A 24454-nucleotide genomic window follows, 5' to 3' on the forward strand; every position below is an offset into this window, starting at 1 on the left:
AACTAGCAAGTCGTGACCTCTTATTCATACTGTCCATAGTCATGACTTGGACTCGAGTCAAACTTGAGTCCCTATTTTCATGACTTGAGACTTGATTTGATCAAATGGACTCGATTTTCTCTTTACAGTTGACACTTAGATGTGATCTGGACTTTTTAAAGAAAAGAATGATTTAAAAAAAAAATCATATACATTGAAAACATATGAGACGTTTTCTGTAATCTGGTACAATGACTTGAAGGAACTTGAAACTGGACTTGACTTGGACTTGGACGTGTATATCATGAATCATTGTAAAAAACTTTGTTTATGCTATGTTTGAATAATAGAAAACACGTGGCTGTAATGACATAGATTTAAGATAAAACAGATGGCGGAAAGGTTAGTTTGTTAGTACAATAAAATTCATACCCTGCTTTTCACATAGAATACCATACTACTCATTTACATTAAACTGATTACTGAAAGTAATATAATGATACAGTAACAATTGGCTATGTAGAAAACTCCACCGGCCTTTCTAGTCTAGTCACAAAATAATCACGTACTGCTTTGAATCAATCTGAAAGCAGTTGATAATTTATTTTTCAACAGTGAAACAGTCAAACTAACACGAACAATTGCAAACTGATCAAGCTGTCAAAATGCCACGTGTCTAAAAATAAGTGGTGGCATGTTGAGGGATTGAGTATGCAGCGGAGATACAGTACTCAGCTGAGTTCACACAGAGGACATCTATTGTGCCTGAGTGAAGGGCAAGATAACTTCACATTCTGTATGATTTGAATAGGATAAGCTTCAGCACATCTGCCTTCATCTTTGGTAATCGATCCTTGATACATCTTATGGAATTTGCACTTTGCTCTGCAGGAAACTGACACTCTATCAGACCAAATGAACGACATCATAATTTCCACGCTTTTACTTTGAAGGTAATGCAATTTTCTCCAGTCTCTGTACATCTATGTTGACTAAAGCTCTATTATAGTAATAGTTGCATCAATGTTACATTTTTACAACCTCAAATCAGTTACTTTGAAAACCCCCACACTGCACTCTTCCCATGTTTCCCATCAAACACCACCGTCTCTAAGTCCACTGATGTCAGAGATGATCTTGTTCTTACAGGGCCTTCTGCAAATCCAAGGCTTCACTGCAAGCAGACCAGGCCCCCTAGTGGTGTGACCAGAAACTGTCATAGCAGGTTGAGGTAAACTCAGGCTCAGGCAAAATGGAAATAAACTACATTCTAGATGGTACTGTGTCCAATCGCCATTAAATGTGGAGGAAAAAAACTTGTATTGTGTAATAAGCATAATTACATTCATTTTCAGTTTTGCCAAATAGCATTTTTAGTCTGGCCACTAGATGTCACTGTTAGGCTATTGAATGAAAGCAGCTGGCATACAGTACATGACCTACTCAGTAACCGTTATATAAATACTATTAACTGGTTAGAAGAGCCTAGAGGATTAATTTCTATAATATGGCAAATCATAATGATAATAATACATAATAATAAGAGTTTAAATGCAGCAACACAATTATAACATAGTGGCCATTTTATGGATACTTTAAAACTAAATGCATTGAAACAATTGCAAACATGAAGAATTGCAAACATGTTTATTATATTTACATTTAAATTGGTCATACACTTAACTGATCACTGTTAATGTTTAAAAAAAACAAGTAACAATAAACAACTTCACATAAGCACAAGGAGACTCCAAGTCCGAGTCTAAAACAATCCACTTCAGGTCTTAGCAGTGACTGGGACGTCCTGGCCAAACTTACACTTGTCCAAGTCCGAAGGAATGCCACAAATGTAAATAACATAACATATCATTCTGAAGGTTACACAAACGTTATGAAGGCGAATGGGGGAGAGTTTTGATACAGTTTGGACTTTGTAGTGGGACAATAAGCAGCAGTGAGAGGGAGGAGAGAAGAATGTGAACAGAGGCAAATTCTTCAATGCTTTGGTAGCGTTTTTCCACATCAGAGCATTGAATTACACCCACAGCTGGACAAACTATCTCCAGACCAGATCAACTCGACTCTTTGAGGTTGGAAGAAAGCATGAAGATTATAAGAAAAGAGGAATATTGTGGAAAATGTTACCAAAAGGAAAATAAATACAAAAAAAATGACACAGGGCAGAATTAGGTTTAGTTTTCTAAGGCAAAGGTAGCAAACTTCAACTACAATTACAGATAGTGGTAAATATGTCTTTGTTTAATACTTCAATGCTAAAGGTGGTGAATAAAAGTGCTTTCACAAATAATTACACAAGTTACCCAACCATTTGAGCTTCGGTACATATGTTGAATACATATTAAAACATTTCAAGCATGTGTAATATATTTTATGAGATGCTAAATGTGGGTTTTATAAACTGTTGTCTTAATAAAAAACAACTGCTAGATATTGTTCACTTTTTTATATGCAAACACTGACATTTTTTGGCACAAAATAACTATCATTACTACTTATGAGACCACTTCACATCATAACAGTGCAATAACAGTGCATTACAAAACAGAACTGTCACGGATCAATTTCAAATAATAGTGTTTTTGTTTTAATATTGTCCAATCACTTATTTTGTTTGGCATGAAAAATATTGGATGTAAAGTTACACCAAATCATTCCCTTCTTAAGTATTAGATAAAAACATAAACAATACTGACCAATGTTTCATCTTTTGTTTGTACTTTAACCCATCATACTCAGTCCTATTCTGCCTTGGCTTCCTCAGTCACCTCTTCTTTCGTCTCTTTAGCAGCAGCTTCAGTTTTTTCCTCTTTTTCCACAGTTTCAGTCGGAGTTTTAGGTTTCTCTTCCTCCTTTTTGGGTTCAGGGAGGAGGATGACTTTCCCGATGTTCTGCCGTTCGTGCATGCGTCTCATGGCATCAGCAACCTGTAAGAAACATTTGTTTGTTTGCTTCACGAACAAGAGAAACTGACTAAACTGACAAAAAAATTATGAATCCCTTGTGTCACACATAAAAGGTCAATATTTAGTTAGAAGATGGGTCGGTATGAAATAAAAGGTGCATATATTGTAATTATTAAACAATGTTATGCAATTTTCTGTCCAGAAATCCTTCAGTCAAACGGCCTTGTCTCAATTATAAAGTAGTTCAAGTGTCATTTAATTAATGACCAGCCAATGATAAGTAGTGGACTTTGATGTAATGAAACGCTTTGTTCCATCCTACATAAATGTCCATAAAGATAAAAAGGCATTATCGATAGATTATATCTCTGGGTTGACTTTTCCATCGTCTGTTCCCCAAACATTCAAGTTTATACTCGAAGCACCAGATGAACACGAAAGCAATGAACCTCGCCAACGGCAACAACTGAAAGCGTCACCAAGCAACAGCCACTAAGTACAATCAGAGGACCACAGACTGCCGCAATAATATTGGGGAAAACCACTGATGTTTACAACCTGGGGCCAAGGCAAACTCAAGGCTACAATAGATTGATGTAATGCTACTTTATGACGCTGTAATTTAGAAAAATAGGACCAAAGAGACAGAAGCTCTTACCACAAGGGGTCAGTAAAGAAACAAATGATTACCGGTACTATAAAAAGATACTGGGGATATGTGGCCTAATTAAACTCAGTAATAACTAACATATTTAGTTTTATGTGAAAATGTTCTGATGGCAATTGGTATTAGCACAAACTGACCTCTTCAAAGTGGAAGCGTGAATCAATCCGGGGCTTGATTTTCCCCTGGACATAGAGCTCCAGCATCTTGGTCATGGTTTCACTGATGAGGTCTTCATCTTTGAGGTAGCCCAGGTGGAAGCCGCACACTGCCTTGTTGGACTGCATCAGTTTGAGCGCAGTGAGGGAGAGCTGGTGATACCAGAGTTTAGCCAGGGCCAGCAGGTTCCTCTTCTGACCCGTTACACCGTTGGCTGCACCTGAAATGGCACAGATTAGTCCGGCTTTGGAATAATCTTTTGAACATCACTGTGGCCTATTATCATTGTATGTGACTCATCCTGTTCAATGTGTTTTTAGTATTGTGTAGGCTTTTTCACCATGTTGTCCCAATTTACTACCTATTCATTGTGCACACATAAGTGTCACCATGAGCACCAATGTAGGAGTTGGAATGTTTTTGGTTTTAAATAAAAGTATTAAACAAATGTAAATGTAATGATGTCAAAATAATCACTTACCAAATACTACAATTGAACCCATGGGCTTCAATAAATTAAATCCTTTTTGGGTATCTGAGCCACCAAGAGGATCAAGAACCACATCAACACCTTTAAAAACACCAAAACACAAATTATTAACCAAAACTGCACATTTTATAGTTATACAAAATATACACCCATGACTTTTATTTTTACCCTTGGGGCTGATTTTGCGGACCTCCTCCACATAGTCTTTGGTGCGGTAGTCGATGGGGTGAGTGACTCCTCCCTGAACGATGGTCTCGTGTTTTGAGGCAGATGCTGTGCCAAATACGGTCACATCCTGCACGGCCTGGCACAGCTGGGTGGCAGCGATACCCACGCCTCCTGCAGATGTGCACAAAGCAGCGCAAAGATGTTTACAGCAACCCGTTTACAAGCTCCTGCTGCGGAGGAGACTTTAAATACATAAATCAATGTCGAAAGTAGCCTGTCACGTAGTCATTTGTTATGAGGCTTATTCTGATTTTACTCTTTGTTCAGTGTAAACCGCTAAAACTCTAGAACTGTTGCTGAGCACCTCTTTTACTGATTTTAATGTTTGAAAAAAGGCTATGTAGCATTTCTAAAACCCTACATGCATGAATTTGAAATGGAGTTTGTGGAATAATAAGTAAAGGACAATGGGCGGAGATAGGGGGTAGGTGAAAATCTTTTGCGCACTCAAACCGTTTGCAATGCAGAATGAAAAGTCAGTAGTGAGCACCCAACTCAGAGCGAACTCAGGCTCTGAAATAGACTTTTTGAAAGAAGAAAAGTATTTCTAAAAGTTTGAGAGCTCAACAGACGCTAATCAGACATGTAATAACTAATGAGAACAAGAGATATTTAATTGTCTTTGCATTTCTGATGTGGGGAGCAGGACTGTTGAGCTCCATGCTCCCGCTTCACTGCGACACTGGCCCTCAGATCACCTTTAAACATTTTTCTAGTAATATGTTATTCAATCTTAATTACTATTTTACTTGCTCGGAGTTCATAATTGCTTTATAGTGCAATTCCTTTTTAGCAACTGTGTCCTTGTGGATCAAGTGTATCCAAGTCAACGTCTTGAGAAGAGAATGACCACATTTCATATACAAAACAAGACACAGCTCATAGTGGAGCTCAGGTTTTTTTTTACAGTGCAAAACTCATTACTACACCTCACTGTTAAACTAGACGTTGAGATGAACAGTGAAGTGCTATTGGCGTAAATCACGCTGAGACAAGAGTGAATATAAAAGGTCATGGCATGCTACCCAGCGTTTCCTAGTGCGCTTTATTGCTTTGTAAAGTCTGTGCTCAGCTGTAACCAAGATGGCGGCAGTGATCAGCCGCAGCAGTCATTTGTCATGCCTTGATCTTCACCCCGATTCAAACAGGTGACTCACACAAAGGTCAGCTGACTACCTCCCACACGCCACATGAGTGCAGAGCAGCAACAACTGTGATGGGGAGTCGAGTACATGAGCTGGTGGGAAATTGCATAATTGTGTCTGCAAGTGTCCGCAGAATGTTTTTGTTCTTTATTGACAGAGATTTTTATGCTGTAAACTGTAAAACTAACTATAATTTGGAGTGGGAAATGCACAAAAATCATAAAAATGTTAAATTTTCCCCTAATTTGATCACAGTTCTTGCACACTTTATTTATTTATTTATATCACCTTTTAAGAGGTTCTTAAGGCTGCCTGTCCTAATGAGTTCTAATTTCCATGTGATTGGTTAAATCCACCTGACCAATAGGAGGACTGACTGAGGAAACGATGAGTCTGTATTTATCATAGAGGGCTATAAAATACTGAATCACTAGATATCGAGTCTGACCATGATTCAATGTTGTTATTTACCAAGTTTATGTTAGTTATGCAACAATATACAATATATAAAGCATGGGGGCATTCAGGTGATTATTATAACAATTTTAAGCCTAATATTGTTCAGTTATTTGTCTGCTAAAGCCGCCTCTTTACAGGATATCCTCGTCTCAAGTGTTTGGTCATTACTTTGTTCAGAGTTCATATTTGGCTGCCGCTGTGGTGGAACACGTTTCCAAAGCAACCGCCGCTGATCCCATTTTGCCATTTCATCAATATGTCAGTGATTCGCCCGCAGTGTTCACCTTTGACCCCTGGGCTCAGTGGGAAGGACATTTTAATGTAGTTACGCGTCTGCATTCACACCGCTGATTAAAAACTAGCGTTGTACGACTCCATGTTGGATCTATCCATCACAGCCGGGAAATCGACTTTGTCTTGATTTGCTCAGGACGGATTGATTTTCACGACTAATCATTTATTATAAGCTAGCATGAGCATTTAAGCGGGATAATAATGTGTGACATATAGACTTCCAAATTATGATGATGAATATGTAAATCATATGTATTATGCCAGACATTAAAATGATGTAGCCGGGGAACGTTAAATAAGGATGCTAATCTATTAGACTATTTTAATAAAGGATTTCACGAAAGCTGAGACAAATGGGGCAATCATTGTATTGATTAGAAGATTTGTCCAGTGCCTTTGAGTTTTTTTTTTTTTAATTTAACCACGAGTATTCATATTTATCCTTATGATATTATATTGAGCCATTTGGATAGCACCGTTTGTTAGTCCAGAGTCGGGATGTCACCATTTAAAATGTTAGACTAACGATTATTGTGAGAATAAACATAACGAATGGTAATTGGGTAATTAACATCACGACCAAAATGACAATAAAATCTTACATTTTCTTTCGTTCTTGTTTTCTTAACACATTTGTGACTTGCTTTTTTAAATTAACTTAATAAACTTTATGAATGATTAGTTTCAAGATAAAAGCACTTAACATTTAGGTTTATATTTTTGAGAAAAGGCTGAACAGAAAGGACTTAATTTGGCTTCTAAAATTTTAAGATAAGATCACATCGCTTTTGACTGAACTAAAAAAAAAAAAAAAAAATAGTTTGAAAATGATCACTTTTCAATAAATAAAAAAATAAAAAAATAAATAAAAATGTCACAACTATAATTTTTTTTTTTTTAAACAATTATATTGTGACCAAAATAATCACGATTATCGATTAAACATATAATCTTGACATCCCTAGTCCAGAGAGATGATTGAATAATAAATGAGTTGATGATTACTTTGGAGTTTGAAAGAATAGATTTGTCAAGGCTGTTTCACTTGTCAACAAGAGTAACGGCTGCAAAATTGTAAACCTTGAACGACTCATAGCAACACTAAACTCTGACATGGACACATCCTACAGTACGAGCATGTGCGGCGTTACCTGCTGCCATGTGGATGAGGACGCTCTTGCCCGCCTTTATATTAGCCATCTCAAACAGCATTAGGTAAGCTGTGAGGTAGTTAATGGGCAGGGCAGCTCCCTCCTCGAAGCTCATCTGCTCAGGCATGACGAACGCACGGTTGGATGGCACCACAACCACTTCCTGCCAGAGACCACTGCGGGCCAGGGCTATTACTCTGTCTCCCACCTGGAAATGACAACAGAAAGATGAGAAGAGCGGGAAATGATGTCGAAATGACTAAATGAGGCAGAGCAATATCACACGCACTAGGCATCCCGATGGGACACAAATTGAAATGCATGGATTCAGACGCTTTAATATCAGAAGCAGCTAATCTTTTGGACATTTGAGCCACAGGAAGGGTTTAATAAATGATCATACAAGAGCTGCACATTTGACGATCCGATCACTTGAAATTGTTGATGATCAATGTGTGTCTTTTTAATCAGGATGTCAACAGCCAATCATCTGTGTCAGTAAAAGGAGCAGAATTCAGACTTTTGGAGGAATACATTTTTATATTCAAGAAAGCTATATTTATTTAATAACATTATGCTTTTTCCGTGTAAATAGTATTTGGCTATAAAATGAAAAGATCATAATTTTACATTTTCTTCATTTTAAACTGCAATATTGATCTAAAACAGCTTAGTAAAATAAATTTACTTGAAATAATAAGCCTCTTAAGAGTGACATTTCACAATAACAAGCATCTTATTGTCATGTTTTATTTTTGAAAGTGACTATGGGATATTTTAGAACACTACATGGTTCAGTTGAAGTCTTCATTTTACAAGTACAGAGATGTGGGCGGGGATAAGGGGTAGGTACAAACAGGAATTTTCTGAGCACTCAAGCCTCAGTTGCAGGATAATACAGGATTAGGAGATGTCAAGATTATTTGGCTGATCGATAATCATGATTATTCTGGTCACAATATAATCGTGAATACCAAAAAATAATATTTGTGACAATTTTAGAAGCAAAATTAGGTATTTTTGTTCAATATATACCCAAAAAATTTACCTAAATGTAAATAACTTATTTTTATCTGGTCGTTTGTCACATTTAACTGTATTTTGTTTTCAGAAAGATACATTTTGTAAAGCCAGTCACAACCTTGAGGAGCAGATACATGTCAGATTTCACTGTTGTTTGGTCACAGTCTCAATAATCGTGACACTACAACGCGATATCGTCACATGCCTGAACAGGATTAACTAAAACATGCATGACTCAATCTAAATAAAACACTAATGATGAATAAACACTGTTGTAACAAGGTCAAAAGCTCATTAAAGATAATATGTTCCATTTTTGGAAGTAAAATCTAATCAGAAATCGTGATTGACAGAGACCATCAGCGTTCTTATCCCATGTGCATCTCTTGGTTCACAGCTGTTCCTTCCTTGGACTCTTTTAATAGATACTGACAACTGCAGAGCGGGAACACTCCACATCAGCTGTAGCGTTTGAGATGCTCCAGTTGTCAAGCAATCACTATTTGGCCATTGTCAAATTTGCTTATATGAACTTTGTAGACAACATTTTCTCATGTTTTCCCACTCACGGTTACATCCCCCAAGGCAAGTGCCACTATGAAACAATAAACAGTGTTTTTTCACCTCTTTGGTCCTAAAGATAAGCTTGATTGTTAAGCAAACATAGGTGGGTGATATTGAAAAAAATGTATATATCGCTCTATATTTATTTCCTCATTGTGAAAGTCAGATATTTTTTGCAATCCAACACAAATTAGGCAAAACTTGCCTGTATTTTGCTTATGTGAAAAACAAAAACACTATTTTGTGGCCAACGTTTCCCCCACCACTTAATTCAGTTGTGCGTCGCTTCCATCTTTCTTCAGTATTTGACATTTGCCTGTATTTCTCTAAACACACTCCAGAAGGATCAGACGCACACTGAGCAGGCATGTATGAAAACACTGAAGATATGTTGCCTTTGAACTAACAGCCACTCATCATTGCCCTGTACAGCTTCATGTAAACACAGATATATTCTAATAATCCAGACTGAGCACTCGCTTTTGAGGAGGATGATTCATAAAAATAAATATGAAAATCCATGCACTTAACTCAGTACAGGTCTGAAAATTAAGTAGATTTATTAGATTCCCAACATTCTTCCACATACAGAATAAGACACAACTACTGCAGCAACAACAACTATTGATGCCTTAAGAAAAACATAATAATTGTGATTATTCAGGTCACAATATAAAATATACAATTTTAAAACTGAATTTTAGAAGTGTAAAGAAGTGATTTCAACTCTCAATTCTATACTCTTAAATGTAAAGAGTCTTTTTATGTTAACCATTAACTTTAGTTGTCATTTAGAAAGCTTTATTTCATGAATCTGGTCACATATAAAAGGAATAGTAATCTTTGTGACACTGTGAATGAAAGTTAATTAAGGATTTCACTGTTGGTCTTTGCCGTATCATAATCGATCAAGATACTGTAAATTATCGTTTGCTTGATGCTCATAACAAAACAAAAAAAGATTTATGGAGTGGAGGCAGAACTTTTAACTACTATAAAAGCTTGATGCAAGTTATTAACAGGGTAAAGGCCACGGATAGTAAGCCTTTTGTCTAGTGTCAAGTTACATTGTCAATCATATCGTTATCAAATTTTCCATTTCATATCACAATATCATTTTAGGCCATATCACCCTACCCTAGTTTCTTCTCACATTAATTGTAACACTCACGTTTGAAAGACATTTCTGTTGTCGTTCTCAGTATTATAAAAAATTTTTGTATGTGTAAAAAAGCTGTTGCTGCACAGTTCTCTGGAGTTGCGACTTTAGAAACAAAAAGCTGAAGGACACAGGAAAGCGGCCTGATCTGGTCGTGAACGCCACACCGTTTCCTGTGAAAGAGCTGCGAGCGCCGCGCACACTTCCGGCTACACACCAGGCCATGACAATACACAGATGACACTTTATTTACCACTAAATCAGCACCTAAACCCACCACTTAAGGCATGCAACGGTGGCAGACGTGGTTTATGGCTTACCCTAAATAACCCAACTCCACTGCACAAGGCTGAAGTCTGCGAGTGGAAAACATGAGCGGTAACCGAGTTAATGTTTGAAGCAAAGCAGCTGCTGAACGTTTGTCTTTATTTACAATCACCCAGATACCGTGTTGATATTAAGTGACAGTTTTAATTTAATTAATGGGAGGGCTCGATGCAAGACCAATTTCACGTTACACATACAGTATATACAAGTGCCTTAAAGGTGCACTATGTCTCTCATGGTGGAGGGTCAGCTGGTTTCCATTGAGATGTTATTGTTTTGCCTTGATTGCTCCACAGAACAACACGGCCTGTCCTCCAAACTGAGCAAATACTGTAGGTCAGGGCCTGATACTGGAGAACTGCTGCATGGGAGATGATCTTTCAGCTGCAACACGGCATTTAAACCCAACTGATGCAGTGGCTTCTCATTTCTGAAACAACCACGTGGAAAGACAAATCCCGTGGTCATGGAAAAGATGTCTGTGTGTTTGAGAAGGGTCAAATCATTGGCATCAAGCAGAGGAAACATCTAAGGAGAAGCAGAAATTCATGTACTACAGATTTGAACCTCAGTGAGAGTGTTTGAGCTGGAGAAGGCTTTGTGCAGTGGTCACTCTCTCACATCATCAATACAAGATCAATTAGTGATGCATAATGCAACACTGGATGGAAATAAATCTTTTGACATTGCAGAAGCTTATTGAAACTATGCGAAACTATGTGTTTTCCTGTGGCAACTTTTTTTTTCTTAAGGGAAAGGCAGTGCATCTCCATGAAGACATCAGAAGGCAATGCACATCCGCACCTCACAGCAAGAAGGTCCAAGTTGAATGGATTTATCGACAGCAATGAAAGACAGACAGAACACTAAATTCCCCTGGTGACACTATTGTATTCTTTCCCTTCTTTACTTGATTACAGTTTACATATTACATTAAATTGGCCAAGGCCCTATTGTGTTACATTTGTGCCTATTGCAGCTTTAATCAATTACGCAACAGCCATAATATTTGGAAGCTAGACTGAATCAAAGCTTTTATTTCAGACACAAATACATTACTACATGTATTGTCTGTACCAGAAACAAATAAATCTCTCATGTAAACTGAAAACACTACATTTAACCTCCAAAATATCTTTTAGCTTAGACGACAGCTGTGTTTAGTGGCTTATGGCTGACATGTTAACAGGGAATTGTCCACATTGAGCTAAAGCTGGATGCTGGACACTGTTATTTATTAGATTCTTGCACAACACATCTGGTCTTCTTTAACAACAGCTTATACAACAGCCACACCCTTTTCTCCCCCGTTTCAAGAGGACCCACATTAATTAAAGCAGGCTCTCTCTTTTTGTCTCTCAAGTGCAGCTCTGCTCCTCTGTGTCTCTGATGATCTCATTGAACACACCACAGAGATCCTTTACCTCGGATTAACCATTTCACTCCAAAAATTCACTATTATGACTCATGGTTTGGTCGTATTTGGTTGAACTGCGTGGCTGATAAATGTTTGTTTCATCCTTTCCGAATGTTCATGAGCAATTAGGGAATGTGAGAATAGGAGTGATGAGAAAGAGGAGAGTAGACAGGACAAAGCACGGTAAATACCAAGCCGGCAGAAGGGGAAAATGCAGCTCTGATAACCTTTAGCACAAACCCCAGACAACAACACATGCCTTTATATATAATAATGTGCATGGGCTGTGTTTTTACTATCAAGTGATGAAAGTTGTGCAATAAATAATGTAGGCCATGATTGACACGCCTGGAAAAAAGAGTTGGGTTCCATCTAGAAACTTAGATGATATTGTGATTTTTTTTTTTAAACGATGAAACATTTGAATATAAAGTATATCGTTCGTAGTAAAAATACATGAAAAAGCTAGAAAAAGCTGGTTAAAAATAAAAATGAAAACCTAATGTTGTAAAAGGTAAAGGATGACTCATTTTCACATTTGTTTGATGAATAAAAACCTCAACTAATACGTTTAAAGACACGATTCTGTGTGAAATAAATTCCTGTGTTCACGTCTGTATGTTGTCCTCGGGATTCTCACAAATTGAAATATTTGTCAATATCGCTCACCTACACAATTTGCAATACATAGTGGGATATCTCCAATGTACTTCCAGAATAAGAATAATGAATCAAAAAAATCAACCAGCCATCATAGAACAATCCCAGAAGGATTAGGGACAAGATTCGAATCTCACAGAACAATATCATAACAATATTAATTCCACCGTACAGTATTGATTGTAATATTGTGGACTTTCTAATGCCTTGAGGAGACTTTGGTGCAAATCCTCATTATTCCAAATAATTAAGTGCTTTTAAACAGCTATTTCTTTAGAACAAAATAACACAACCAAGCAAAGAAGCATGTAGCTCAATACATTGTAACAGTCCATGATATAATTGTGAGAATGTTACGTTACTGTTACATCTAAAAGAATAATGTGCATGCAGTTACATCAGAAATCCTTAAGGGGGCGCTTACACCGTCCCTTTAATGCGGCTTACTTGAGTGAACGCAACAGGAGAACCCCAAAACTGTGAATCAAACAGAAGAACTTTCCCTCTTGTCTACTCACTTTCTTATCCTCCACCTCCGGCCCCACCGCCTCGACCACCCCGGCCGCCTCCATGCCCATGACGACCGGGGGCGAGGGCAGAGGGTCGTACAGCCCCTGTCGGGCCATCAGCTCGGCGAAGTTGAGTCCGCACGCCTTGACGCGCACCAGCAGCTCTCCGGGCTGCAGATCGGCCTTGGGCAGCGGCTTCACCTGCAGCTTGATCTTATCGTATCCGCCGTAGCCGGTCAGGACCAGCGCGCGGCACGACACGGGGGTCTTCTCCGCGTTAATTGGGGTGTTTCCCGGTGACGCGGGGGACTCTGCGTGTGTCTTCGCCTCCTGCTCGGGCTGCGGCTGCTCATCCTTTCCAGACATGGTTTAAACTAGACTAGACACTGGAATAAAGCTACTTTGAGTGACTTGAATCCAAACGTTCCAACACGAGCTGGGGACAAAAGTTGCTCCCGCCTGAAGACAAGCCGCTCTTTTGCAGAATGAGATGGTTTTGTCTGGGGTTTCCTGTGTGCGCCCTGCTCAACAAGTGGCTGTACAGCTGACGGTATTTGTACACACACAGTCCGGTTTGGATCTTCAAAATAAAACATGTGTAATCTCTTAGTTCAGTGGTTCGCTAACTCTGGTACGTGTAAAATTCAAGTCATTTCAATTGAATTGACTTGAATTTTTACACGTTACATAACACAGGTGTATTTGAGGGTTATTTCACAGTTTGTATTTCAGATAACACAGGTGTATTTGAGGGTTATTTCACAGTTTGTATTTCAGATAACACAGGTGTATTTGAGGGTTATTTCACAGTTTGTATTTCAGATAACACAGGTGTATTTGAGGGTTATTTCACAGTTTGTATTTCAGATAACACAGGTGTATTTGAGGGTTATTTCACAGTTTGTATTTCAGATAACACAGGTGTATTTGAGGGTTATTTCACAGTTTGTATTTCAGATAACACAGATAGATAAGACAGGCTTTAGGAGTTAGGATGGCTCCCAAAAGGGTAAATAGAAAAACATCTTCCGTCTGGGAGCATTTCGAGATGGCTGCAAACAACAAGGTGTTTATTATTATTATTTTTAATATTCATGTTATACAATATATTTTTTTGTTTTTCAGGTGAGATGTAAGATCTGTGACAGAGAGCTTGCTTATAATCACAACACCTCTGCAATGCTTAGGCATTATAGAGCCTTGCATTTTGTTGAAGTACCTGAAAATGCACCAAGCAACTCTCAAGGTTGATTATAATGATCAGTTTTAATACCCCATGTCATGTTTTTGTGAAATTAAATGTGCTTGTATTTGATCATCCTCACCAGCAGGCACAAAGTCACAGTTGGATCAAGCTGTTGTGAACCTTGTCATAAAAGATTTGCAGCCATTTACCATTGTGGAAGATGTGGGGTTTCGCCAACTCATGGGGTTGGTGGCCCCAAACTATGTCCTCCCAACTAGAAAGGTGTGTATTATACATGCTTTTGCTTTATTTGTGCTTAAATAAAAATGGCTAATGTGCCTCTCTTTTAGACATTGAAGACGATGGTGGAGGAAAAGCACAGCAAGGCAAAGGAAAAGGCCAAAGAGGAGGTCCAGAAAGTGTCAGCTGTAAGCCTGACTACTGACATGTGGGCCTCACTCAACATGGAGGCCTACCTCGCCATCACATGCCACTTCATAGATGAGGAGGACAACCTGGGCACAGTGTTGCTAGGAGTGGAACAATTTCACGGGAGTCACACTGCAGACAATCTGGCCCAAGCGATGCACAAACAAATTAATAAATGGCAGATCAACAACAAAGTCAAATGTATAGTAACTGATGCAGCAGCAAACATGAAGCATGTGCAAGAACTTTACAGATAAGACGTTCATCGTGCATTGCACATGGCCTGAATTTATTGGTCAGAAAATCTTTTGATGACATTGCCACCCTGAATGACATACGCACCAAGGCTAGAAGGATTGTGATGTACTTCCGAACCAGCACCACTGAGAAAAAGAAAAACTGAATCAGGTGCAAACACAAATGGGAAGACGGGAACAAAAACTCCTCATAGAGGTTGACACACGCTGGAATAGCACATTCGTTATGCTGGAACGCCTGTATGACCAAAGAGAGCCTGTGGCAGCAGCTCTGGCAACCCTGAAAACTGATGTAATTCCACTGTCATCCAATGAAATGGATTGTGTAGCAAAGTGCCTGCCTTTGCTTTTACCTTTTTACCAGGCAACTGAGGAACTGTCAGAGGAAAAAAGAGTGTCCATCTCTAAGGTGATTCCTCTAATGAAGATGCTGCACCATTCTGTATCAACACGCTCCTCACATTTGCAGAATGGTGCAGCACAGCAGCTGTCTGATCATTTGATGCAGCGTTTGAGAGAAACTGTTGAAAGTGCGAGCATTTGAACTATGTCCACATTATTGGACCCATGGTTTAAAACCTTAGGCTTCATTAGCCCAAACAAGGCCCAAGAAGCCACAAAACGACTCAAATCTGAATGTGCATGCCTAATAGGCAGTAAAACAGCCCAACCAGCAGGACCACCAGATCCACCCGAAGCCCCTGTTTGCCCCAGCGACTCAGGTATATTTCAATAGTATATACATTTTACATATGTTTTTTTTCCTTTGGTTTTATTCTAAAAGGATTTACCAATTGATTTCTAATTTGCATTTCAATCTTTTAGGTGAATTATGGTCCCTGTTGGACTCTACAGTCGACCAGAGGAGGCGCGGCTCTAGTGCCTCTGCAGATGCCATCATAGAGGTCGACAGATACCTCTCTGAAATGAACATAAGCCGAACTGAAGATCCAACCCAAAAACACTTATATCCGAATCTTTGTGAGATGGCACACTGGTTTTTGTGCATTCCAGCCTCCTCGGAACCCTGTGAGAGGGTTTTTTCCAAGGCTGGTGAAGTTGTAAGTAAGAAAAGAAGTCGTCTCAAGCCAAGCACAGTAGAAAAAATCTTGTTTTTAAATAAAAATGAATAGCCCAGTCCCACCATGTGTCCCACCGTGTCCCCCACAAGCACCATGTCCCCTCACCACCACTTTTGTACATATACTATAAAATCACATATGAATGGAATGTTCCTGGATACACTATAAACCATAAACACAGCTATACATTAGCTAAGATAACAGCACAAGCTCCTTGTGTAAAACATAAAGTATCTGTACATTAATAACTAAGAAGAGGTGTTTACATTCCTAATACTTCTTTACATTTACACAAGATGATTCAAATAGGAAATACCTCTTTATTATTTTATATCTGAAAGGCTGAATATTACATTATAGAATAAATGTTCATCAAGGTATTTATTACATCCAACCTAAGAGTAACTCGAGTCATGTGACCAAGAAGTCCCGTTTTGTGGAGATGACGTCATTGCTTCATTTAGCGCGTTGCTTTACTCACGCGCAGGGCCGGCCCAGCCTTTAAGCGAACTAAGCAGCCGCTTAGGGCCCCGAGGCGTTAAAAGGGCCCCCAATCTGGCAACCCGTCTTATGCGAAGTGCAAGCGCAGTGTGCGCCACTAGTGTAGTAGCGCTGCTGGCGCGGCAGCGCACACAGCGGTAACATATAACGCACAAACCGCATTTATTTGTAATGACAATCTGGCAACCAAGACACCAAACCTGCGCTGATTGGGCAACTTCATTGTGCGCGAGCAGAACGAGAGCAAAACATAAACACAACAGAACGTGGTCCCTGCGTGGTCCTCATGTCCAGAAGAATATATCCCCCCGATGCCGAAAAACAAAAGAAACTTCTTGACGATGTAAAGAAACTGCAAACTCAACAACACTCTCCAGGTATTGAACTTCTCTTACAAAGAGACGGTTAATGCTGCTGTTTGAAACAACACGATTCTGTCACGTTAGTTCGCTCAGGCTGGAGGCGACGAGAGCTCTGCCCCGCGCACAATAATATGTCTGAATGAAAGATAATAAGCTTCACATTTACACCAGCCCCGTAGTGTCAGCTGCAGGTGAGGCCGGTGAGGGGCGTCTATGCCCCGGGTCACTAAGAGGCGGAGATCCGGTCCGGACGAGCGCCGTCTCGTCCAGAACCTCTGACGTGAAACTTTGGAGTGAACAGTGTGCGGCCCCTGTGCAGGGCCCCTGTCTTGGGCCCCTGTGCAGCCTCACTTAGAGATGAGCTGGTTTGAGTTTGCGTCCCTCTCTCTCACATCTCCATGTGTGAGAGCAATCGTGACTCGTGATGTCTGTTTTACTTTGACTTCTTAAAGTGGAATAAGAGGAATGTAAAGGTTTATGCGTGTAAGGTCCATCAGCCAATCACATCGCAGCATTGTTTCACGCAGAGTCCAGTGTGTGATGTTCTGATCAGAACAAACATTTATATTGTAATTAACTTTTAATAGACCAATAAAACATTTCAATTTATTTAAAAAGCATCATTAGACTATTTGTTATAAATTATAATAAATTGATAGTGAAACATAACCAGACACATTAAAATTACATCTGTTATAGAATAATACTATATATTTTTATACAAAAGTGGCAAAGTTGCAGAAACGCAGTCGCTTCACTATAGCGAGGTTTGGACCTTCACTTCTCGTTCTGTTCATTCTCTGGGAATAACATGTTTGCACTGTTTTATCAGTGTTAATTGTTAATCAAGCAATGCTTATGCCATTTGTTTAATTTAATATAACTTGTTTTGTCACTTTGGCAAGAAGGAACAGTTGGGAGCAGTAAAAGATAAATTAGTAAGGATAACTATTACTTTTACATTTTCAGTTAAAATGAATCAATTTGACCATAATTATTTTTCATAGCCATTATTGTATTGAGTAATTAAGTACACTAATGTATTAATAACTGGCTTTAGTCACTTTCTCCTGGCACAGTTTCATCACATCATCATTTTATAGCATTACAACCTCAACATTTTACTCTTACTTTAGCCGGCTGGACCACATTAAAATGCAGCAGAAGACCCAAAAAGGTCTGAAAATCTCTGGGGGAGAGCCCCCAGACCCCCCCTGTTCATTAATTTAAACTAATGTGCTAATGTGGCTGTAGACCCTTAACGCCCACAAATACGCCCAAAAACATCTGGGATGTGTGTTATTTGTACAGGGAGTAGAGGTGATGTCAGCGGAATACCAAGTTGCATTGTGGGATTTAAGTTATCAATATTTGAGCTTGTGAAGTGTTGAGAATAAACTAACTGGCAAACAGATGCCCTGGAGTTTTGGTGCGTTTTGTTTGCATTGAAGAAAGTTCCCATATGTGAATTGTTCACTGACAATGGCAATAAAACTGATTCTGATGACGTGGTGAGGGGCCCCCAAAAATGTTTTCGCTTAGGGCCCCTTGAAGGCTTGGGCCGGCCCTGCTCACGCGCTTCAATTATGTCAATGTGTAATGATCCCCTCCTATTCTAGGAGTTTTTACATAGTAGACACTCATTCTACAACAGTGATCAATGAGTCAAGTTCTGATACAGACTTTAAACTAAAGCACCAACAGGATGATCTGAAGCACCGCCTGAAGGAGGAGAACAAGCGCAAATGAATGACCTCATACTCCGTGGCAGTGCTTGGGTTGGATATGGTTTAACGTTAAAACGTTTCTCAATTTAAATAAAGCTTTATTTCCCTTATCACAACGTTGTGGTCAATGACATCTTAAAATGATTAAATACTTTTATAATTCCGAGCGATGAATATGTCTGTGTGTCTGACAAGCTACGTATCCGTCTTGGGAACAGGTGAATATGAGCTCGAGGCCGAAACTGGTCTTATAGAAGTGTCTTCTGTTAATTAATAGGATAAATGCAAATTAAAGGGAAGATCATTCATTCATATTTTGTGTATTGGTGTTATTTTCTCAATAAAATGTGTTATTATTTGGTTTGACACTGTACTCTTACATGAATTAAAAAGAATTGACCACAAGATGGCGCAGTGGAGCAAATGAAACACCTTGCGAGGCATCGACTCGTGTATCGATACAATTGGCTAAAGCCTCAAATGGTTCATGGGGCTTCATTTGGCCATCACTGTACAACGCCCAGTGTGCATTGCGGCTAGCAATGACTTCCGCTAGAAAATAAAAATGCCTCTTTGAGAGATTTAGATTTTGACACATAAATATTACATAGCATTACATTCAGAAGATAAACTGATCAAAATAAAGAAAGTATTTTGGTCAATTCAAAAGTAAGTAAGTAAAACACCTTTTTATAATGTGGAAATAATGTTTAGTTTATTTTCTCTTTGGACATGTATTATTGTCAATTAAATAGCACATGCATCATATTTTAGATCAATTATTGCATTTCTCAAGCTTCAAGCAGTCATAGGCAGGACAAAGGCATTCAGTGTCTTCCCCATGCAAACACCATATAAACATTTATGCACCAGTTGACAGACTGTATGAAACGTCGATATATAAATATATTTCTATACAGTACACAAGCATTACATTTAAATGAAATATAAGGCAATATACAGTATATTTGTCCAAACCTTTTAACAGTAAGTGCAGCAGTAGAAACCCTGTGTATTAGTCATAAGTGTAAGAGCTCCGAGGTGAAGCTGCTGGTTCTATGACGTGTGCTTTTGTGGTTTATGTCTCGTCAAACAAAGGTGAATCGACAGTATTTACACAGCTACCTAAGAAGAACAGTGTTGCACCCTCTGCTCCGAAAGTTTGGGAGAGGTACGTGGTTGCTTTTTGAATGTGAAAGTGAAGGACAGAGACGGTCACGTCCTTACTCTTCCGTTTAATATGTTAGTGCCATATGAACCATCTCGGACTCTGAGGACCTCAGGGACCGGCCTCCTGCGGGTGCCCAGAGTCAGGACAAAACATGGGGAATCTGCGTTTCAGTTTTATGCAGCTAAAATCTGGAACAGTCTTCCTGAAGATGTGAGACAGGCTTCTACTCTGACAAAGTTCAAATCTAAGCTAAAAACAGTTTTGTTTAGCTGCGCATGACTGAAAGGATTTTTTCTTTGCACTCTTCTCTTTTGTTTGTGATTTCATTAGTTTAGAAAATCAGTTGGATTGATAATTTTTAATTTAGTTAATTTTATTGTATTTCTGTAATTTCTTTGTGATTTGAATGCATTTTTCCTGCTGTGTGAAGCACTTTGAATTGCTTTGTGTATGAAATGTGCTCTACAAATAAACTTGCCTTGCCTTGCCTTGCCTTGCCTTAATTTCAGGAAAGAACGATGAAAACTTTGCGCAGACGCATTTCACATTTGCGCCAGCCAATAGAAATATTTTTTTTTAACAGGTCATATGCACATTTTTAGCATTTATACTCTTTGTACTCAATACAGTCTTGACCACAATAATGAAACAAAAGGTGAAAATAGTGTCTTATGACGAATTTCAAATCTGTGACTCGCTTTTTAACCTGTCACAACAGCAGAAGGCTAGAGTCACAATATAAACTTGCAGTATCCAGTCACGTGCATAATCCTCATAATGAGACGTTTGTAACTGACAAATACAATTTGTTGCCAGTTTGGAACAGCCATTTCTATATTAACGTTTGTTTACATTTAATGTGAATACAGCAGTATTAATAGCTCTTTGGACCACCATTTTCTCAGTCCTCAGATGATGACAACCAACGTCTGTGCTGTCGCTTCTGGAAATGGTCCAAGATGGATTTTATTCTACCGATAATATTTATAAAATTCACCAAAGCTAGTTCCTATTTTTGTTCACTGGCATTGGCAATATACCCTTTTCGGAATCAGAATTGTAATGCCAAAATAAAAAAGACTTTGGTTTTATTGGGCTAAAATGTATTAAAAAAAAGATGTCTTCTTACAGTGAGTGTGCTCATCTCCTCAAAACTATCATGCATTATTCTGCATGGAGAATCTTCAAAAGTATGGTTTTAATTGTCTGTTTCCATGGAATAACGCAGGTGACTTTCCACCTTCAAAAAGTTACATATCTCCCATAGCTAGGATGCACTGGGTCTCAGCGTTGCCGGGACTAATTGTCATATTAAAAATCAAACCAACCCGGGGCCCTATGTAAAAAGAGCCCCCCCTAGTGCTATTTCTGTAGTCACATCATCACACAGATGGAAAAACAAAATGCGAGTCAGGCCTAATCTGAGAAATGTGATTCATATTCCCTGTGAAAAGATAAAGCCCAGTCTCACTGAAACAAGTCTGAAACTTGCTGTGCTAAATGTCAGAACCTTATGTAAAAAATCACTCTTAATTAATAATTTTATTTCTTCTTACAATCTTGATTTTATGTTTTTAACTGAAACATGGCTTGACAAAAACACAGGAAATGTAGTTCTGATAGAAACTGCTCCACCTAACTTTAAGTTTGAATCTGAAACACGAGAAAACAAAAAAGGGGGTGTTGTCTGTGCTGTCTTTAGAGATGAAATAATTACCTGCAGGTTGTCTTTTCATCATTTGAGTATGTATGCTTTAAAATGGAGCTAAAACGGTCTCCATCCATTCTCTTCATTGTTTTATACAAGCCTCCCCAGCACTGCCAAAGTTTTATTGATGATTTTACTGAGATGCTTTCAGTCGTATGCACAGAGTTTGATGGTTTGATCATTACAGGTGATTTCAATGTGCATGTTGATAATATTTGTGACAGAAACGCTAAAGAGCTTGATGCTGTCCTTGAAACCTTCAGTCTTACTCAGCATGTGAGAGGCCCCACCCACAGCAAAGGACACACTCTAGATCTCAAAATTACAAAGGGGGTAAATATTTCAAACGTTAATGTGATCGATGTTGCTCTGTCTGATCATTTCTGTGTCTTCTTTGACCTGTCTGTTTCTCCCAAACCTCCGGTTGGTCCTGCAGTTGTTCAGAGGAGACACATAAGTGATGGCACAGCTGCACTGTTTATGTAAATGATAAACTTTGAAAATGTCTCATGTTCTAATGTAAATGATTTGTTGAACTCTGTTACATCTAGTGTTTTGAATGTTCTGGACACCATCGCCCCTATGAAGGCTAAAATGGTTAAAAATAAGCAGAAGGCGCCATGGAGAAATTATTCGGTCAGGGCACAGAACACAGGGCACTCCCTTGCCGCAGGGCCGAACGGAAATGGCGCAAGTCAAAGCTCCGGGTTCAAAAAGAGATTTACAAAGAGAAGCTGAACATGTACAACCCAATCTTATGTAGAACTAGGGAAAGATAGAAAGACACTTAGACCTTACTCACTTTGCACCAGTAACTGACAAAACTGTCCATGAGATCATCACCAGTCTCATAGAGAGTTCATCTACATGCTGCTTCGATGTGTTACCCACCAGATTTCTAAAGTCTGTGCTGAACAGTTTGTTAGCACCATTCACTCACATAGTTAACATGTCGCTTCAATCTGGAACATTCCCAATGTCTTTGAAAACTGCGGTCATAAAGCCTCTCCTAAAGAAGAGCAGTCTTGATGCCGCAGTACTGAGTCATTACCGGCCCATCTCTAATCTGCCATTTTGGTGCAAAGTCCTTGAAAAGGTTGTTTACAGCAGTCACAGATTTCCTCTTAATAAACAACTAATTTGATGTTTTTCAATCAGGTTTTAGACCTCATCACAGCACTGAGACTGCTCTTGTCAAGGTGACAAATGACATCCGCCTGAACACTGACACGGGCAAAGCTTCAGTCTTAATTCTGTTAGATCTGAGTGCTGCTTTTGACACTGTCGATCATGGGATCCTCTTACAGAGACTAGAGGACTGGGTGGGCATCACTGGCACTGCCCTAAACTGGCTAAGGTCCTATCTGGAAGACAGGAAGTACTTTGTTGAAATTGGTATCTGTGTCTCAGACCACATGACCCTGACCTGTGGAGTGCCTCAAGGGTCAGTCCTGTGCCTCAAGGGTCAGTCCTGGGTCCCCTTCTGTTCAACCTCTACATGCTGCCGTTAGGTCAGTTGATACGCAGTGAAAATGTGTCCTCTCACAATTATGCAGACGACACTCAGATCTATGGTTCACTGTCGGCAGGTGAATATGGACCAGTAGATTCACTCTGTCACTGCATCATACAGATCAGTGTGTGGATGCAAAACAACTTTCTCCAGCTGAACTCAGACAAGACTGAAATAATAGTTTTTGGCCACAGAAACAAAGAGAAAGTGTTAGCGGTCACCTCCAGAGTGTCGCTCTAAAACCTACAAACCAAGTTATAAATCTGGGGGTAATAATGGACTCTGACTTGAACTTTAACAGCCATGTCAAATCAATAACATCAGCAGCTTTTTACCATCTAAAAAACATTGCCAAAATAAAAAATATAGTGTCAAAACCAGATTTAGAGAGACTTATCCATGTATTTGTCTCCAGTAGATTAAACTACTGTAACGGCCTGCTCACTGGCCTCTCCAAACGAGCTGTAAAACAGCTGCAGTACATCCAGAACGCTGCTGCTCGGGTCCTGACTAGAACCAGGAAGTACCATCACATTAGTCCTGTTCTCAGGTCTCTGCACTGGCTCCCTGTGGCTCAAGAGAATAGACTTTAAAGCAGCTCTGCTTGTGTACAAGTCTCGCCATGGCCTAGCACCAAAGTACATCTTGGATATGTTAGTGCCATATGAACCATCTCAGACTCTGAGGACCTCAGGGACCGGCCTCCTGCTGGTGCCCAGAGTCAGGACAAAACATGGGGAATCTGAGTTTCAGTTTTATGCAGCTAAAATCAGGAACAGTCTTTCTAAAGATGTGAGACAGGCTTCTACTCTGACAATGTTCAACTCTAAGCTAAAAACAGTTTTGTTTAGCTGCGCATATGACTGAAATTATTTTTTCCTTTGCACTCTTGTGATTTTTAGTTTAGACAATCAGTTGGATTGATAATTTTTTATTTAGTTAATTTTATTGTATTTCTGTAATTTCTTTGTGATTTGAATGCATTTTTCCTGCTGTGTGAAGCACTTTGAATTGGCTTGTGTATGAAATGTGCTCTACAAATAAACTTGCCTTGCCTTACTGTGCCTTTAAGATATAGTAAAGTTGACAAATCAAATTTTCACTTTCGTAAAAATGACAGCAATTACACAAACATGCAACATGTTTGTGTAATTGCTCTTCTATTTCTATTCTTTAGTCTGTTCAGAGACAAATCTGAATAACAGATTGATTATCTTTTTCAATTAGTCGTCTAACAATAATTCCTATTGTAAATTAAAACGTTTTATACACATTTTTTACCAAATAAAAAAAGGTAAATATGGTGACTAAAGGCTTCTAGATAGAGAATATATTTATTTACAGATAAAATGTAATAGCCTAGACT

General features: G+C 38.9%; 1 protein-coding gene across 1 annotated transcript; it reads right to left on the reverse strand.

The window, feature by feature from the left end:
* Positions 1-1610: 1610 nt before the first annotated feature.
* Positions 1611-13654, reverse strand: LOC140368950 (synaptic vesicle membrane protein VAT-1 homolog). Its single transcript, XM_072456120.1, has 6 exons — positions 13162-13654; positions 7494-7701; positions 4385-4555; positions 4208-4297; positions 3708-3946; positions 1611-2924 (listed from the first exon to the last, which is right to left on the reverse strand). The coding sequence occupies exons 1-6, from the start codon at positions 13516-13518 to the stop codon at positions 2739-2741; spliced, it is 1251 nt and encodes a 416-aa protein (XP_072312221.1). The 5' UTR covers positions 13519-13654; the 3' UTR covers positions 1611-2738.
* Between the last annotated feature and the right edge of the window lie 10800 nt (positions 13655-24454).

The sequence above is a fragment of the Eucyclogobius newberryi genome, unplaced genomic scaffold, assembly GCF_026437365.1.
Source record: "Eucyclogobius newberryi isolate DKJ021-1_F unplaced genomic scaffold, fEucNew1.0.hap1 SCAF_20, whole genome shotgun sequence".
NCBI lineage: Eukaryota > Metazoa > Chordata > Actinopteri > Gobiiformes > Gobiidae > Eucyclogobius > Eucyclogobius newberryi.

Coding starts and splice junctions, on each gene's coding strand:
- LOC140368950 (XM_072456120.1), bottom strand. CDS start 13,518: ATGTCTGGAAAGGATGAGCAGCCGCAGCCCGAGCAGGAGGCGAAGACA. Junction 7,702..13,161: donor CGGAGGTGGAGGATAAGAAA/GTGAGTAGACAA, acceptor TGTCATTTCCAG/GTGGGAGACAGAGTAATAGC. Junction 2,925..3,707: donor CACGCTTCCACTTTGAAGAG/GTCAGTTTGTGC, acceptor TGTTTCTTACAG/GTTGCTGATGCCATGAGACG.